Source organism: Vitis vinifera, chromosome 9, assembly GCF_030704535.1.
Source record: "Vitis vinifera cultivar Pinot Noir 40024 chromosome 9, ASM3070453v1".
Classification (NCBI taxonomy): domain Eukaryota; kingdom Viridiplantae; phylum Streptophyta; class Magnoliopsida; order Vitales; family Vitaceae; genus Vitis; species Vitis vinifera.
The window spans coordinates 1,541,334-1,558,022 of NC_081813.1; the positions used below are offsets into that span (position 1 = coordinate 1,541,334).

A 16,689-nucleotide genomic window follows, 5' to 3' on the forward strand; every position below is an offset into this window, starting at 1 on the left:
TTGAAAATTATTTAATCCCGTTTTATAATATGTTGACATTTATGAAATGATTTCATTGCATTCAAGGTAACTTGCTCCAATAACTTCTTAACATTAACATGACTGAAATAAATCGATTGACCAAGATTTGATTTTTATTTGATTTATCAGTTAAATAATAATAGAGATGCTATACCTCCGTAGTAACGTTAGATTACTCTATACACGAGTATCATTAAAGTTTGAATTTTATGGGTTATGTGAATAAAAGTCTAATTTAACGAATATTTTACAAATAATAATGAACTATTTGACTCGGGATGGACATTAGAAAGACAATCTATTATTAGTGTCGAGAGAATAATGTGTACTCTAGCTTGGTTAATTGAATTTTTAATAAGTGTCACTTCTTGATAAAAGAAGGGGAACATATGGGTCCATGGTCATTGCCAAATGAAGCAACATTAGCATTGGAGAAGGAGGAGCAAAAGAGTGAAATAAAGAAGCCGGCCTTGACCAATTTTATTCATAGATCATGACATATGCATGCTTTTCATTGTTTACATGGTACTAATATATTTATTTATGATGATTATGCTGGAGACAGTGAAGATGAATGATAGAGAATTCCCTTCAAAAAGTCTCATGATTTTGGAAAAGAAAGTGGCATTGATTAAAATATATTTTTAAAATATATTTGGAAAAAAATTATTTTCCAAATATTAGAATTAACAATATAATAAGGCTGTGAAAATGTGGCCTTTCCACCCCCACTCATATCAATGGCATCTTTTCTCTTCAAGAAAGCTTGGAAGTAAATAGAATTAACATGTTTTTTTAGAAGTTCTATCTGGCTTTACTGAGTTCACATTATTCCTTTGGATGCTACCATCATTAATACATTGTTCTTAGTTTTCTTCTTAGAGAAACCCCCCAACCACTTCTCAAAAATATTTATTCCAAGATGGTGATATCTCTGATTAATGCTCCTGTCTTCTTTGTAATGAAGCTATGTTTCCTTTTTCTTAGTATAGAAAAAATATGTATATATTCTAGTGAAATCAAAACCCTAAATTCTTGAAATTCTTTAGATGGTCTAAATCTAAACTAAATTTAGCAAATTTGGAGATTCAAAGTAACTGCAAATTTTGATAAGAATGTAAAGTTTTGATAGGGGGTAGGGTGCCTATTTTTCCTACTACATGTGAGATTCCAAAATTTTCTTTTCTTTTCTTGTATTTTCTTTTCCCTTTTTATTCTTTTCCACCAACCTAATTTGAGCTTCTTCCAAGCCCTAGCCTTGGTTTTGGAAAGACTCCCAAATGGGATTAGTTTTCCAAATGTGAAAAATTAGGCTGAATTAATCAATTTTTAGACTAATGATTTAAATAATTCATATTAGTCAACTTGAGAAATCATCGAGTTTGTGTATGTTTGAAATAACTAATTTAACTAAATCATGTTATTCGACATATACTTTTAAAAATGTATAGACTTGTAAGTGTTAAATTATGTTTAGTAATTTTATAAGAGTTATCAGATCTTTGTAAAAATATCGAAGCTCAAAACTTATAAGCATTAATTGTAAGATTTACTTAAAAATTTTAAACTTGAAACTAATTCAAATCCCCATATTTTTTTCATGAAAACGTAAAATCATCGTAAAAATATTTTTTTATTCACTCGTTGTCTTCACAAACCACCCATCGATGCCTTTAAATTTGAATTTCAAGAAAGTTTGATTTCTTTCCCCCCTTTCCAACCAACCCCTCCTTTTTTTTCTATTCTTTTAATTTTTACATTTGTTTATTTGTTTTCAAGGAACATAAATATGATGGAGGGCCATGAGCTATAGAAGAGTACCCCTATACTAGTTTTTTCCTTTCATTTGAAGAAACAAGTACAAAAGAGAGAATCAACATATTTTTAATGGCCCCATAGGGCTACATTTATTGTGATGAATGATAAAAAAGCAATTGGGAAAAGTGGGTTATTGAATCATGTTGTTGGATTCCTCACAATATGGTAGTAAAATTATTATGGGTTTTGTCTAATCTAGATTGGTACCTTTTATATTGAATTTATATTAATTCTTGTAGTAGTCAAATTATTTTTTATGTCATGATTAAGGCAATTGAGTGGTTCTATTTTGACTTAATAAAGCTTAACATTCAATAGAAAAATCATAAGCATGGCCTATCACAAGTTTCCTAAAAGTATGATTGGCATATTAATTTTAAGTTCTTAAAACATGAAAATAATATTAATTTAATGCATGTTTGAATTTATTTTTTATTTTTTGTTTTAAAAATAAAATTTTTTATACAAAAGGTAGAAATTCGCCTATAAAAAGTAGGTGTGTATTTGAAAACACTTAAGTTTTAATATTTGAGAAAGTAGAAAGTTTTTGCTTTTACAATTTTTTTTAGTTTTCAAAAATGTTTTTAAGAATATAAGGTAAATTTTGTTTTTTTGTATAAAAGGTTCTTATATTTGTATAGGAGTTCTTATTTTTAAAAATAATTTTTTTTAAAAAAAAAGGTATATCAAAATAATACCCTAGTTAAATGATTGGAACTCTTCATATTCCCTCTTTTTCCTGCCGACAAATGATGATAATTAAAATTGAATGTGATTTTTTATACTAATAAAACCTCAAATTTCATTTTAATCGTTTTATTAGTTAGGTGGGATATTCTAATATATCATTTGAATAAGTTTTAATGATTCTAGAACTTAAAATATGCTACACATTTCAATGATTTTTTACTTAAGTAATCTTTCCTTTTCCATCACATCATTTTCAATCTTAATTTGTAATCTTAATCTTAAACAGGACACGATTACAATTATCGTCGTCATCGTCATCAAATTCACTATTAGGTAGAAAAACAAATACGAAGAGAGATAATGTTCCCGACTTTGGAAGTTATGAAAATTAAAACCCCTAAAACCATAACCTATGCAAGTTTGATTAGGGTTAAAGGAAAAAAAAGATAAACCCTAAAGCAATGTTGCCTTTTTGTAGTAAAGGAGAGTTGGCCAAAGATCTAGGATTCACATATTATTCTTGCTTGGGGAAGAAAAAGCTTGAGTTTGGAATGCTTGTGATGGAAGAAAAAGGACCAAAGAAGATTCTTGAGTTATTGTTTCACATGCCACATTTAATACCACCCAATGTCTTTTGCTTTATTTGTTGAGCCATCAGCCAGTGGATTTGGGAGATTTTTGTTTCTTCCCAACATTTGAAAGAATCGAAGTTAGAGTCCATGAAAGAATGGTAATCAAATTCTTTTGTCTTCTCTGCAGACAGGATTGGTTTTGGTATGGGCCATTTTCAATCAAGCTGATCACTAGGAGAACTTTGATTCTTCTACTGTTTTTGGTAGTCCAAGAACAAGAAAAAAAGGGTTTTGATTGACTAATTCGGTTTAATTTACCAAAAGAATTACATGGCATGCCAATGTATCCATCGTTATTCACGGAACATCCTAATACCTTGATTAAAAGCCCCGAAAACTGGATACGGAAACCTCGGGATCGGAAATCAATCATGGCTACCAATTTTATGAGGGACACACTGATCTCATCACTCTCACTTCAGTGAAGAGAATGGTAAGAAAATGAAAATTTCATAGCCTTAAAAGGTAGTGAAACAAAACTGCAATGTGCCCCACATGAAAAGGATGTCAAGGAAAATGGCCAATCTATAGACCCCAGTGTCCCTCCATTGTCTTCCTTCACTTCATGGCAACCCCCATGAAAGAAAGTCCACAGATTTACTCAAAATTGAAGAAAGCTAGCTTCCCATTTAACCTTTTTTTTTTCCTGTTCTTTCGTTTTGGAATCTCATCTCATCATCTGATATCTCAAGAATTTTACAGCTTTTGGTAGCATCCTGATTTCTTGCCTTTAGAATTGGCATATACTCCCACATGGGGATCATTTGAAACCGATGGATCATCAGTCCTACCGCATGCATGCATTGTAGACAAGTCAAGGCCATAACTGATTCAGGATACTATCACAAACTTCTCAAAATGTGTCCTAGTTCTTGAAATTGACCCTTGAACTATTTCTTTGTGTGGTCTATTTGAAACTGCAGGTTTTTTTTTTTCTTTTTCTTTTTTTTCTTTTTTCTCCTGTCTTTTCCTTTTTCTCTTTATCCTCAAGGGATGGAATAATTTGTGATGTTATCACATAATGAGGATGATTATCATGCACGTGGCCTCTATCAGCCTCGAATCGCGGGGCTGATAGAGGCTGCATTCTAATCATGGTGATTGGATTTGTCCTTTTACCTCATGATTCTTACCAGTTTTTCATAATCAGAGGGGGGGAACTATCAAAGAAGCACGTAGCTGGAAGCCACTGAAACTAGGCTTTGGGGGTCTAAATTGATTGCTTCTGATTGGGTGGGGGGGGGCGGCGGCGGCGGCGGTGTTCCACTGAATCAAGTGAAATCAAAGCCCATCTCTAATTTGGGAAAATTTTTAAAGAATTCAGCTGGAAAAGATTTGGGAAAATTCTTAAAAGTCAGCTGTATCAATATCTTCATTGATTCAGCTGAAACTATGGACAAAAATTTCAGTGACAGTCTATGAAAAACAAGTGGAATGGGCAATCCTGGCAAGTCCTATTGAACCTAAAGAGTAAAGAGAGTTCACTCCCATGGCTGCCAATGATAATGGAAACGGCTAGCATTCAAGACCAGGCCCTTTACTTTACTTTAGGCTTGCCTTATCTGCTTGAGTGCTCCAGTCCAGTGGTGGAGTTCCTTAATGCAGCTGGAGGGCTGGCTTACTGGCTATAGTTTTATTTTTTGAGGGGGGTTTTGAGAGCATAGAAGTCACGAATCCCTCGTATCTAGGCCCAAGTCCATTAGAGAGCCAAAACAAAGACCTTATCTGAATCAGAAACTGGCTTCTGAATTGCCGTAAGATCATCACATATGGTTTTCAATTTTGAACATAAACAGGTTTGGAACCCTTTGCGACTTAGCTGCAATTGACACTGTAGTTGATGTTCTCGGTCCTCTGAAGATTGGGCAAACGTTTTTTCTAAGCACATCCAAATATTACGAGACGTTCTTAGTCTTGTCGTTGGACTAAGATCGTCTTCGGTCATTCCAAAGATCTTTCCTATATAGCTACAAGCTTGCGACCCTTCTGAACCAACTTAGGCCTACAAAGTGAGATGATGGCTTTCGAGAAATCAATTGTAATGACCCCACTCTTAATCGTGTAAATATTATTCGTTTTACACCTAATGAGCTCTCATAATTTTAAAACACGTCTCACAGATTGTGGGATCAAACAAACAAATACCCCTTTATGAGACCAAACAAACTTCTACACTAAGATTGAGAATCGTGTAATTTGGATTCTTATAATGGTATCAAAGTCAATCCTCAACCTCAATGTGAGTCTTTGTTTGTTTAGTCCCGTAGGATGCAATGTGAAAGTCGTGCCTATATGGAGGATGATTATAACATCCTATTTCGAACGAGAGGGAAAAGTTTAATGCTATATATGCATGGATTCCTTATAATTTTACACAAGCACTTTAAAGACAAAACTTTTGAGTCTAGAGAAGACAATATTTACATTACCGGGAGTGAGTTGTTACCTAGGCCATGTGTTTTGGAACTGAAATCATGGAACAAAATAGAGAACCATGAAAAAATGCCCATTCAAGCCCTTATGCAAGACTTGTGGAGTTTAAAGAGACAAGACAATTCACTCTTCAATCAATCTACACTGATTCACACCAATCCAAACATGGAAAACAAGTTCATGTCTCAAACCAAAACTATTGTATAGCCACAATTGCTGTGTAAACAAGTATAAATCCATAATCCCAAACCAAAACTATATTCTAACAACTAAAACTATAAATCCATAATCCCAAACCAAAACTATATTCTAACAACCAATTCTCACACGACTTTTTCCAATTGAGTGGTTTCAGTATCATTAAGACAACAAGGTGTTGCCCCCTGCTCCTCTATCAGAATAGACAATTGTTGCCTTTTATCCTATTGAATCTATCCAATTGTATTGTAGGGTAAAGGTCTTTGCAGAGCTTAGCTGATGGGGTATAAGAACCAGTACTGCTCTTTGTATCCCCAGTAGAGATTGCCATTGATTTCATATGTAGCTGAGCATCCTCCATTAAAGGCCTTGGAGGAGAAGAATACTTGGAGGCTTTCTGCTTGGCCTTGATTGACTCTGTGAGATTCATGTAGCTGGGTCTGCTTGTATGATTCTCCTCTACCATCTCCATTACTGTATTGCTAGATGATGAGGTTGATTCTGAGCTTCCATCATAGAGAAATTCAGAGCTCGGGTCGGAAGATGACCGAGAAATTTGGCCAACAACCGGAGATCTTGGATACATCCTGGGAGTGAGGCTGTTGTTGTTCCTTTTAGGTTTGAGTATGCTGTGCTCAGAAGAATTTGATCGAAAACCTGCGGTATAACAATCTTCACTTCTTCTAGACAATGGAGTCATCTCTGGCCGCTCGGTCTGGACTTCTTCCATCAACCGGTTTTCCCACGGCTTTGCTGCCATCCATCTCTCCAACCAGCTCAATCCTGGGCAGTTATTGTCCTGCTTCTGCTGCTTAAGAGAATTCGCCGATTTGCTTGTTCTCAAATATGGGCAATGGTTTGTTCTTGAGGGCTGAAAACAAGAACAGATTTCAATGCTCAATCCCAACACATTGGGATCAAATATCTCACCAAGAAATACTACAGAAGAGCCAAAACAAAGTTTGCTAACTGTTTTCAAAAACAAGTTTTTATTTTGTAAAACCAAAACAATAAAACAAGTTTAACAATCAGAAAGTATAAAATATGGTGTTTTCAGATAACATCTAAGTATAAAATATGGTGTTTTCAGATAACATCTTTTGGTTCTGAGAATTGTTTTAAAAAATAATCATAAAAATAAAAAAACACTATGTTTATAAAATTTATTTATAAAACATATTTAAAAACATTTTAAATTCATAAATAGATGTTTGTTTTACCAAATATCAAATAACAATTTTCAAAAATTGTTTTTCAGAACTGTTTTAAAAAAACAGTTATAGTTTGTTTTTTCTTGAAATCATCACCTTCTGAGAGATGGAGTAGGAAATTGCTCTCTCCCTCTTGATAGCTCCTTCTTGCCTCATCTGTAACTTTGTTCTTACTTGGTCCACAGTGCCCCTTCTATCACACCATCCTTCCTGAAAATTCCCAAGACTACACATTACTAAATGAAAAACAACACAAAGAATTGAAATAAAAAACTAAAGAGCCTATAATTATAATACCTCTGCCTGCTTAATGGGATCAGGCAGGTTTTGAAGATGATCAGGTACTTTCTGCTGTGCCTGCCCTTCTGAGGCCATGCTCACACACTGAGCCCTGACTCGGGCCTGAACCCGAACAAGTGCCTGCATACACCTGAGTGTCACAGCCGCCTGCTTTCTGACCTGCCGGCCACGGACTATGGCCTGAAGCCTCACCAGAGCTTTCAAGGCCCTCAGGGCCCTTCTTGCCTGCAATTTTCCCATTTACCCAGATTAAAAAATAAAAAATAAAAAAGTATCCCGTGAAAGAGATTGAATTCGGTGAAAAGAAAAAGCATCTGAAACACCCAATTAGGGAGTAGGGCAATCAAATTCTACCCAAGAAATTATTGAATGATTCAAAAATAATAGTTGGTACTAATCAATTTTGAAGCAGCCCAGTGACACCAACCTTCAAATTTACTTGAATTCTAACTGATGAAACTAATCTATTCAAGAATCTGAAGAATTGGGGATTCAATTTCTTTGATTTATATACTGGGAGTTCATCTCAGACCCTGTTTCCATTTTGTTTTTTGTTTTTTTTTAAAGAATTTGCAATCACCGAACACATTTTCTCTGGCATTTCTAGTCAAACAGCTCAAGGTTGTGCATATTCGGACTGAATTCAAGTTTCTTTTTTTTTTTTGGGATAATTGAGCTAAATTCTGAGTAATAGGGCATGGAAAAGAGTAAAAGCAGCGAAACCCATTTACCAGAAGGCCTCGAAAAGCGGTCTGGATGCGAATCGCAGCCCATTCTTGGCGAACCACCATGAAATCCTTGGGCGGAGCTCGAACAACGGCAGCCACAGCAGCAGAGAACCCATTACCAGCCACCACTGAAGAATCGGACGCCTCTGATGCCGCCACGTTCTTTCCTTTCAAACCCAAACCCCCCGAAGAGCTCCTCCACAGCCTCCATTTTCTCCTCCCATTACCACCAGCCTCCTTCTCCTAAAACCCACAGAAGAAGACACATCAAAACCCCGAAAACAGCCAAGAAAAAAATATATCAAAACCACAAATTCGAACTCACATGGTCTTTGATCTGGGCATTTTTGTGCCCAATCAGCGATTTTAGCCAGTTCCCTGAACCACCCATGAGACAAAAATCTGTTTTTTTGAAGTGAAGAAACACGAGAATAGAGAAAAATGTTATCAGAAAATGCTTTCTGGAAACAAGATTTACACGCAAAACAGTGGAGAGAGAAGGAGGTGAAGGATTTATTAACAAGTTAAAAAAGAGCCGTTTGAATTTTGAAATTCAAAAAAAAAAGGCTGTCCGTAACGGACAAGAAGACTTTATTTTATTCCTATTTGTCTCCTAATGACGCTCCTTCAAATTTTAAAACATTACTAAGAAGTCAAATCCAAACACAGGATACGACGTCGTTTTATCTTGACCCCATTCAACTTACCGTTTGTTTTTCAAAACGGTTTTAACTTTTAACTTACCATTTTAAATAAACTTTTATTATTCAAGTATTGAAAAGGTTAATTTTTGGGTGTTTTACATTCTATCTCCTCATAATCAAAATTTAATTCTTTTTACCCTCCAAATTTATTAAAGAACGATACTTAGCCTGCAATTACAAAACCGCTATAAAATTATAAAAGGAATTTCTAAAATCCCTCCAAAATATAGAAGGCATCAATTTTGAATTTTTTTACTTTACGAAGGTGTTGATAGAGATATTTGTGTGTCTATTAGCTATTTTTGCGTGTCATCACAATTTTGAATTTAGATGATAAGTGTTTTTATTTACATTTCAAATTTGTTTTTTCATTTAAAAGGTAAAAAGTCGAGTTTTAAATGTAAAAATACAAAGTATGAAACATGTTGAAGATTGAACAGGTAAAATATATTTGATTATAAAATTAATTAAAAACTTACGTTTTTTTTTTAATAATTTTGTTTTTCATTTTCCTTCGCTAATGCACGACCAAACGTACCATTAACTTCTATGCACCTTCCCTAATGCACCATGGTCAGTATGACCTTAAGACGTTTCAAAGTTGAATTGGGACTTAATGGTGATGCTTCAGTATGTGACCCTCTTCTATGTTGAATTGTTCTATTCATAAGAAGACTAGGTCATCATGGATGAGAAATGTTTGAATTTTTATTTTCATTCAATAATTATTTTGAATTCTACAATGGAATTTTCTTACAAGGATGGAGAAACAAAGAGGAGATTGAATCAAACATTTGAGTAAAGAGATCAATTCGTCTATGACTATCTATGAGTTAAATGACCTGCAAGACAAGTGAAGAAAAAAAATGCTAATTGCAGGAGAGAAAAAATGGCGCAAGCCCTTCAACCTTTTAGGTTTATAAGGCCTAACGCATGTCATGGCCCAAGCCATGACGCGTGATGTGTGCCACGACGTGTACCAGTACCCGTGCCATGACTCGTGCCTCAAAAAACCACCATTTGGTGAATTGGCTCTGTTTTAGTTAGAAGTAGGTAGATTGACCCTTGGGCTAGGGAGTCCCATGTAGGAAAGTCTGGGGGATAGGTGGATCTTGGGGCTTGGCCTTGGTGAGGGGATTGGCAGGACTGGAATGCTGCTGCTGCCAAAGGCTCCTGGATTGATCCTGGGGGATAGGTTGACTTGCTCCAGTGCTCTGATTTTGAGCTCTGCAGGGTAGTCCCTTAAGACCCTGATTCGCGGACCAGCCCCAGTAGTCCATTGGCACGACAATCGTTTGCCTAGGCCAAACGCCGGTTCTATGTCGGTTCCAATTCTGCCCACGTTGTCCTCTTGATGAATTGCTGTTGGTTTGGCCTCCTGGGTGATGACCCCATCTGCATCAGCTGCTTCAGAGACGGTGATGCTTCCTGAGGGAAACCTTGGCGAGTCTGATGACTTCAGCTCACTGTCTGCAATTTTGAGCGTTGGGTTGTCATCATCTACTGCACATCTCTGCAGAAAACAACCTTAAAAATGAGCATATATATGCATATATCGTCGCATTGGAGTCCAGGAAGATGGTTGAGAGGAATTTACCTTCACATTGGTCAAGTCTACATGGTGCTCCTCTAGGAAGCTGATGAACTCCATGAAGTTCTCCTCTGTTGGGTGATAATGGCCACTGTAAGGCCATATAGCCTGAGCAAATTGCAGGGGAAAATCAAGTTAAAGGTGTGCTTGGGTGATGGTTATGGCCATGCCTGAATGGAATAAAGCATACCTCAAGAACTCCATTATGGGCAACCAGTCTTCCAGCTGCAGTGGTAGCTCCTCCAGCGAGAAAACTCGAGTGCTGAAACCGGCCTTTCTTCTTTTCTGCTACATACATATTCCTTGAGGTGCTCAGGACAAAAATCCACTTGGAACCCTCAACGGTATTCACAAGCTCCCCACTGCGCCTATAGACAAGCTTCCCATCGTCTACAATCACTTCATATGTTTCCCTCTCTTTCTGCAAGAGCAATAGATTTCACAGCATTAACAAAGGCAAATTGGGTTCATCATTTCTTGTAACAAAATTGACCATTGATAGAAAATTAATGCGGTATAGTCTAGCTCAGAACTGAAAGCAAACTGATTTTTTTTCATAAGAAATTCATTATGATGATTTTGGGGAATATAAGAGGGTGTTCACTGATATTAAGGCATGCAGACAAGAGGCATGTCTGTAAGAATTCAAGTATATTGTCAGGCGGTCGATACTTACCGGAGCAAGGTACTTGATGCATTGTCGCTGTAGAACAGCTCTCGAGCACTTCTCAAGGTTTAATTCCTTGCCATCTCCAACATCCAACCTTCATTTTCACAAAGGAAGAAGTTAGAAGAAAATTCATTCTGTTAAGACTCTAAAAAACCGGTCATTAGCGTGTTTTTACCAGTAGAAGAAAGGTTGGGAGCTCTCACTATGGAACCAGACATCATAATACAAGTGTAGATTGTGTCCATAGCGATGGCGTGGATCAATCTGCGCAAAACAAGGAGTCATTATTAACATCATTTTTCTCCATTTCTAAAATTTTCTGAGTAACCAAGCAATGAATTTGCAGAAAAAAAATATCAGATGGTATGGAGTGTGGGCTTAAAACTTACTGCTTCAAGCCAATGTCTCAGTGCTAGTTTCTTAGCCTTCTCATCCTTGGACAAGCCCTTCCCAACCTACAACCATGAAAAAAATCCGAAGATCATATACAAATACTAAATAGTTTTTAGCAGAAAAAGCAGTTAGAGTTGACCAAAAGTTCACAATGACTGAAAGCAAAATGGATCGTTAGGATGGCATAGTGATGAAGTACCTTGGCTGCCCTCGTACTGGCCCGTGCCCAACGTGAAACTGCAGTTTCTGGTTTCTCAATGTTGAAGAACGACACAGAGCTCCTCTTCAGTGTTGCAAAGTCCAATGCCTTCCACCTACAACATCAGCAGAAAGATCAAGACCGAGTTCCAAACCAAGGACTAAAATTAGTTTCAAGCAAAACAGAGAAAAGAAAATAACAAACCAGAGCTCTTCAACAACTACAGCGCAGTCTGCAAGGTTCCGTCTTGTTCGGTAACTCTTGTAAACTTTCTGCAGCTTAACTGCGGCAGCATCAAGCTCACTAACAGGCCTTGGAGAGAACAAGACGGCTGGGTCAGGTACAGTCTCTGCAGGGTTTGTTTTCTTAGTCAATTCGTCACCTTTTTCCCTTGAATCCAAATTCTCTCCATCCAGCACTATACTCTTGAATGAAACAGTAGTTTCAAGCCTTAGCTTTTTGAACTCTGGTTTCCTGAAGTGTATCGATTCTTCAATAACCACCTCATCAGAGCCATCAGATATGGTGATGTTATCAGAATCCCTTTTCTTGAAACTAACAGTTCTCAGCATTGTCTCCCCGTCATTGGAGTTGAAGCTGATGGATCTTACTATAACTGTATCTACATTTTCTGTTGAACCAAACAGTCTTGTTCTCAGGCTTTGTGTTGGGATAGATGAGGGCAAGGAAAATGGCAATCCCATTGATTCACAAGTAGTGATTCTTCAAGGACCAACCTGTTTCACAAGATTGTTTATCAATTCAACTATGCTTATTCAAAAATTCTATGGGATATATGACATTAAAATTCAAAGAAAAACCAAAGAAACATCGATTCAGTCGATTGATCAAACAGAAAGGACCCATTCATATATCAGCTCAAATTTTCAGAAAATGAAGTTTTCAGCCCAGAAAATTTGACATTTTCCATTTCATCCTAGGTGAAATCCTGTACCCATGATTGAATTCATTACCAACCCAGTTTGAGAAACCCCAAAATCTCAAAGTTTCAAACTCACATTCCACAAAATTTTCAAATTTTCCAAGTTTAATCCAATCTAGAAAATCAAACAGAGAACCAATAAACACCAAAATGAACAAACAAAGAGGAACAAGTCAAGGGTTTTTACCTGAAACCTCTATATGGAAAGCAGGTGAATCTGGTTCCCTACATCACCATTCCCCCCCATATATATACTGACCAATTCAAGGGGAAAAGGACCCATAAAATATTAAAAAGCAAAGGAAAATAAAGTCCACGTAGACTCATCTTCTAACCCAACAAAGACTGGAAAAAGGGAAGAGGAAATCAAAATTATAATATTCATAACACAGAATAGTCATAGAAGTGTGTTCCCCATCAATTTGAGCTGGGCTCCTTTGAATGGAAAATGGTCGTATGAAACAGAAGGGCTTGCTTTTTCCAGCTTGTGTGCCACTCGGGGGACTTTGAAGTTGAAGTGTTCAAAGATTTGGCATGCTTGGAAAGAATGTGAACCAAATTTCCATGTACAGAGGGGGACAGAAAGAGACACACAGAGAGAGAGAGAGAGAGAGAGAGAGAGTGTCAAAGGGAGAAACCCCGTGTATGTTCCCAAAGACTTTCCATGAAAGATCAAGCTTTGGAAATAAAACTAATCAACTCTTGACTAGAAAACTAAACCCCAACTCTGTCAAACACTCAAGTTAGATTTTGTCTATCATTCTCATGTGGTCAATTTTCATGTCAGTCTTCATGCATGATTTGCCCTGAAATCAATGCCAACTAACCCTAGTTAGTCCTATCCCTACGTCAGGTTCTATTTTGAATGTCGTTCAATAATATGATAATACATTTTTAAAATAAATAAATCATAATATTTTTATAAATAAATTAAAATTTCATAAATTCCAAAATAATATTGAGTCAACGTTAGGTATGATGCTTATAAATGGTATAAAGTATGCTTTGTCCCTTCTTTGGGTTCGATATTGTCGGGAGATTTACTCTAAAGACTAAATTAATAAGAAAGTGACATTCTTATAAATAAATTTAAAAATAATATTAATTGAAAATTAAAAATTAATTAATTATGATGTTAGGTTAGTCATTTAGTTTAATTTTAATAGGAATCATATTTGAATCATACCGGCAAAGAGTCAACTAGGAATCGTATTTGGATTAACATTTTTAAATAGTTTTTGTTTTTTATTTACTTTTATAAGCTAACAACGCTTTTTAAAATTGAATAAAAGCTTTTTATCCATTTCACCATGTTTTCTTAAATTTGTTTTTAAAAACCGTATTTTATTATTTAACTTAAAAACATTTAAAAAAAAATAAGTTTCAGAAGACATGGTCAAAAGGACCCATATTTTTCTTTTGTTTCTAAAAATAAGTGAAAACAACTCTTATTTATTCTCTAAAAATTGTTTTCTGTTTCACCTTATTTTTAAAAATTATTCTCAAATAATAACAATCAAATAATATTAAAAAAATTAAAAACATATTTTTATATTTAAAAACGAAAAATTGTTTTTAAATCATAACATACTCTTTTTCCTTGACATTTTTAATAAAAAAAATTAATTTAATATTATTTCCATCTAAATGAACAACTTTTGATTTATGAAAAAAGGTGTTTCATGTTTAATGAATCATGATCGGTGTTCCGTATGTAACGAAACTGTAACCTAATTATCACCTTTCCGCTAAATAAAACTTCCTAAAGTTGTTTCACATTTAATATAATTATAACCAAGTCTTCATCTATCATTACTAGACACTCTTCAAATGAATAAATTTTAAAACCCGAATCAAACTTAAACAAATACACAAATTGAGATTAAAAATAAATAAATAAAAACTAAATCATGATTAAGTTTCAAAAGTGAGAACCTTATGTAGATATTGAGGGAGTCAAAAGTGGGCTATGATCATGTTTACACTTTATGAAGCTTGTCCAATTAACCCACCAAGAACACGCTTAACAAGTCTTATAATCTTGCAAGGTCCCCATCAATCTCCAAAATTCTAATTTCAACAACTTCCTGTCAATTTTTGTGCTGTGTAATCTTCGGAAAAAGGTTTTTATTTCATATGGAAAAGTACTATGAATTTTAACAAATATTTTGTTGGGTTTTTTTGGGAATTGTATTTTATTTTATTTATTAAAAATAATGGTAATTGTAATTTTTTTCATTTTAATTAAATATAATTTTATTCTATCTAAACACTCGTATTCTTGATTTCATGTTTGGTTAGGGGAAAATACCAAAATATATATTATGAATTTTTTTAGTTTATATGTAAAATGGGAAAAACAAAATATAATTAAAATTTATGCTTTTTAAATTATATATGAATAATTTATTATTTTTATTTTAAGTTTTGTCAACAAAACAAGCTATCTACCATGTTTGTTGATTGGGGAAGAGAGCATTTTCGTCTCCACAAATTGAATTGATTCACTTCTATTATGACTACCTTGTTACGACTTCAATAAAAGAAATCGACCATACTACACATTAATAAAACCACTAAAAGTCATTTGGCTTACACTACACAAAAATATATTTCTTAGGCAAAACCAATTTCCAAAATGTGGTCGACGATCAAATTGATAATTGTCAAATCATTAACAAAAAATTTAAGTTATTAGGTGATAATTCAAAACCGTAAGGTTATATTTGGTTTCCAAAAAATATCAAAAAATATATATTAAGAAAAATGATTTTCTCATATTTAATTTAAAGGTATAAAATATAAAAAAAATCAAATATAATTAAAAGTAGTTAAAAAAATTTATATTTTAAAATTATTTTCACTTTTTTTTTCTTATATTTTTCTTTCTATTTTCTTTTCCTCGTATTTTTTTTTTCTTAATTTTTTCGAAACCAAACATAACCTAATAATAATGATGTTATAAAAATGAAAAAAAAAATTATTTGTATTTTAAATGATGGAATATAATTATTATTGTTAATATTTATATTGCTTTTGGGATTGGGATTTGCTATAGTATAAAGGCACGTTCAAACTTAATTAAATGGAAATCATTAAACAATTTAATACTATGATTGCAAAAGTGACAACGTTTTGTGCGTGGTGACTGGTGAGGGCACGATGCTAACACTTTTTACCAAGTCTGCTGTCTGCCCAATGACACGCTTTGTCTGATGAGCCCCATGAACCCTTTCAAATGGTTGTGTGCATCATGCTTCATTATCATCCATTTCAATCTAATTTTTTCCAGACCTGTTTCACGTAATTGTAACTTTTTTTTTTTCATTAATTTATTTTATTCATTATTATATTAAAAAAATCATTTTCTGAAACCAAAAAATAATATTTAATCACAATAGAAATTTTCTGACACTATATAAATATGAGATTTTCTTAATCTTGAAAAAACATTTTGAAGTCGTAAAAACTCATTTCGATTTAGAGCGGATGATATTTACACAATTGACCTTGGTATGAGGGTTTGTTTGATATCGTGAAGGGTGTCTGATATTTACATGATTAGGTATAAGTTATTACATATTAAAAAAAATCAAATTAAAATAATTCTTAAACCTTTATATCTTAAGTGTTTTCCTATTGCATGAATGTTTTTATATCATTTAAAGAGAAGCTTTGGACACTTAAAATAATTTTATTCTAAGTTTAATTAGAATTTAAAACTAAAGTCAATGCCAGTAACTTAAAAAAGAGAATTAATGCTCACATTTTATTAAATTTAAAACAATTTATGTGATACCCATGAGGAAAAAAGTTTTTAACGTTATATAAATATTGATTATTTTTAATTAAGTATACATGTTTTAAAATGGGAATTTATTTCACCTCGTGAGGGGTATTTATCTGTTTGGTCTCGTAATCTTATAGGATACAACGAGAAGGGAGAAAATTTATAACACTATAGAGTTGTAATTTACATGAACTTTTTTTTATCATTTAAATAGAAGCTTTGGGTATTTAAAATAATTTTTATTCTTAGCTTTAATTGGAATTTAAAACTAAAGTCAATGTTTATAACTTGAAAAAGAGAATTAATGCTCATATTTCATTAAATATAAAACAATTTCGGTGATATGCCAATTAATGCTATATAAATAT

At 34.0% G+C, this 16,689-nt stretch overlaps 2 protein-coding genes across 2 annotated transcripts; both read right to left on the bottom strand.

Annotated features, from left to right (window-relative positions):
• Window positions 1-5,775: 5,775 nt before the first annotated feature.
• LOC100241298 (protein IQ-DOMAIN 6) lies at window positions 5,776-8,539 on the bottom strand. Its single transcript, XM_002274623.4, has 5 exons — window positions 8,357-8,539; window positions 8,035-8,274; window positions 7,301-7,528; window positions 7,100-7,213; window positions 5,776-6,663 (listed from the first exon to the last, which is right to left on the bottom strand). The coding sequence occupies exons 1-5, from the start codon at window positions 8,420-8,422 to the stop codon at window positions 5,989-5,991; spliced, it is 1,323 nt and encodes a 440-aa protein (XP_002274659.1). The 5' UTR covers window positions 8,423-8,539; the 3' UTR covers window positions 5,776-5,988.
• An 886-nt stretch (window positions 8,540-9,425) lies between these two features.
• On the bottom strand, window positions 9,426-13,134 carry LOC100263563 (IQ domain-containing protein IQM1). The gene is made up of 9 exons (XM_002274650.4): window positions 12,719-13,134; window positions 11,793-12,325; window positions 11,589-11,703; window positions 11,386-11,451; window positions 11,172-11,260; window positions 11,003-11,090; window positions 10,517-10,747; window positions 10,333-10,434; window positions 9,426-10,248 (listed from the first exon to the last, which is right to left on the bottom strand). The coding sequence occupies exons 2-9, from the start codon at window positions 12,290-12,292 to the stop codon at window positions 9,775-9,777; spliced, it is 1,665 nt and encodes a 554-aa protein (XP_002274686.1). The 5' UTR covers window positions 12,293-12,325; window positions 12,719-13,134; the 3' UTR covers window positions 9,426-9,774.
• Window positions 13,135-16,689: the final 3,555 nt, after the last annotated feature.

Excerpts from the sequence above, each read along its gene's own strand:
- LOC100241298 (XM_002274623.4), bottom strand. The coding sequence starts at position 8,422 with ATGGGTGGTTCAGGGAACTGGCTAAAATCGCTGATTGGGCACAAAAAT. Across the intron at positions 8,275-8,356 it reads ATGCCCAGATCAAAGACCAT|GAGAAGGAGGCTGGTGGTAA; the intron begins GTGAGTTCGAAT and ends TGTGGGTTTTAG. Across the intron at positions 7,214-7,300 it reads ATCCCATTAAGCAGGCAGAG|GAAGGATGGTGTGATAGAAG; the intron begins GTATTATAATTA and ends GGGAATTTTCAG.
- LOC100263563 (XM_002274650.4), bottom strand. The coding sequence starts at position 12,292 with ATGGGATTGCCATTTTCCTTGCCCTCATCTATCCCAACACAAAGCCTG. Across the intron at positions 11,452-11,588 it reads CCAGTACGAGGGCAGCCAAG|GTTGGGAAGGGCTTGTCCAA; the intron begins GTACTTCATCAC and ends TCATGGTTGTAG. Across the intron at positions 10,435-10,516 it reads CCCATAATGGAGTTCTTGAG|GCTATATGGCCTTACAGTGG; the intron begins GTATGCTTTATT and ends CAATTTGCTCAG.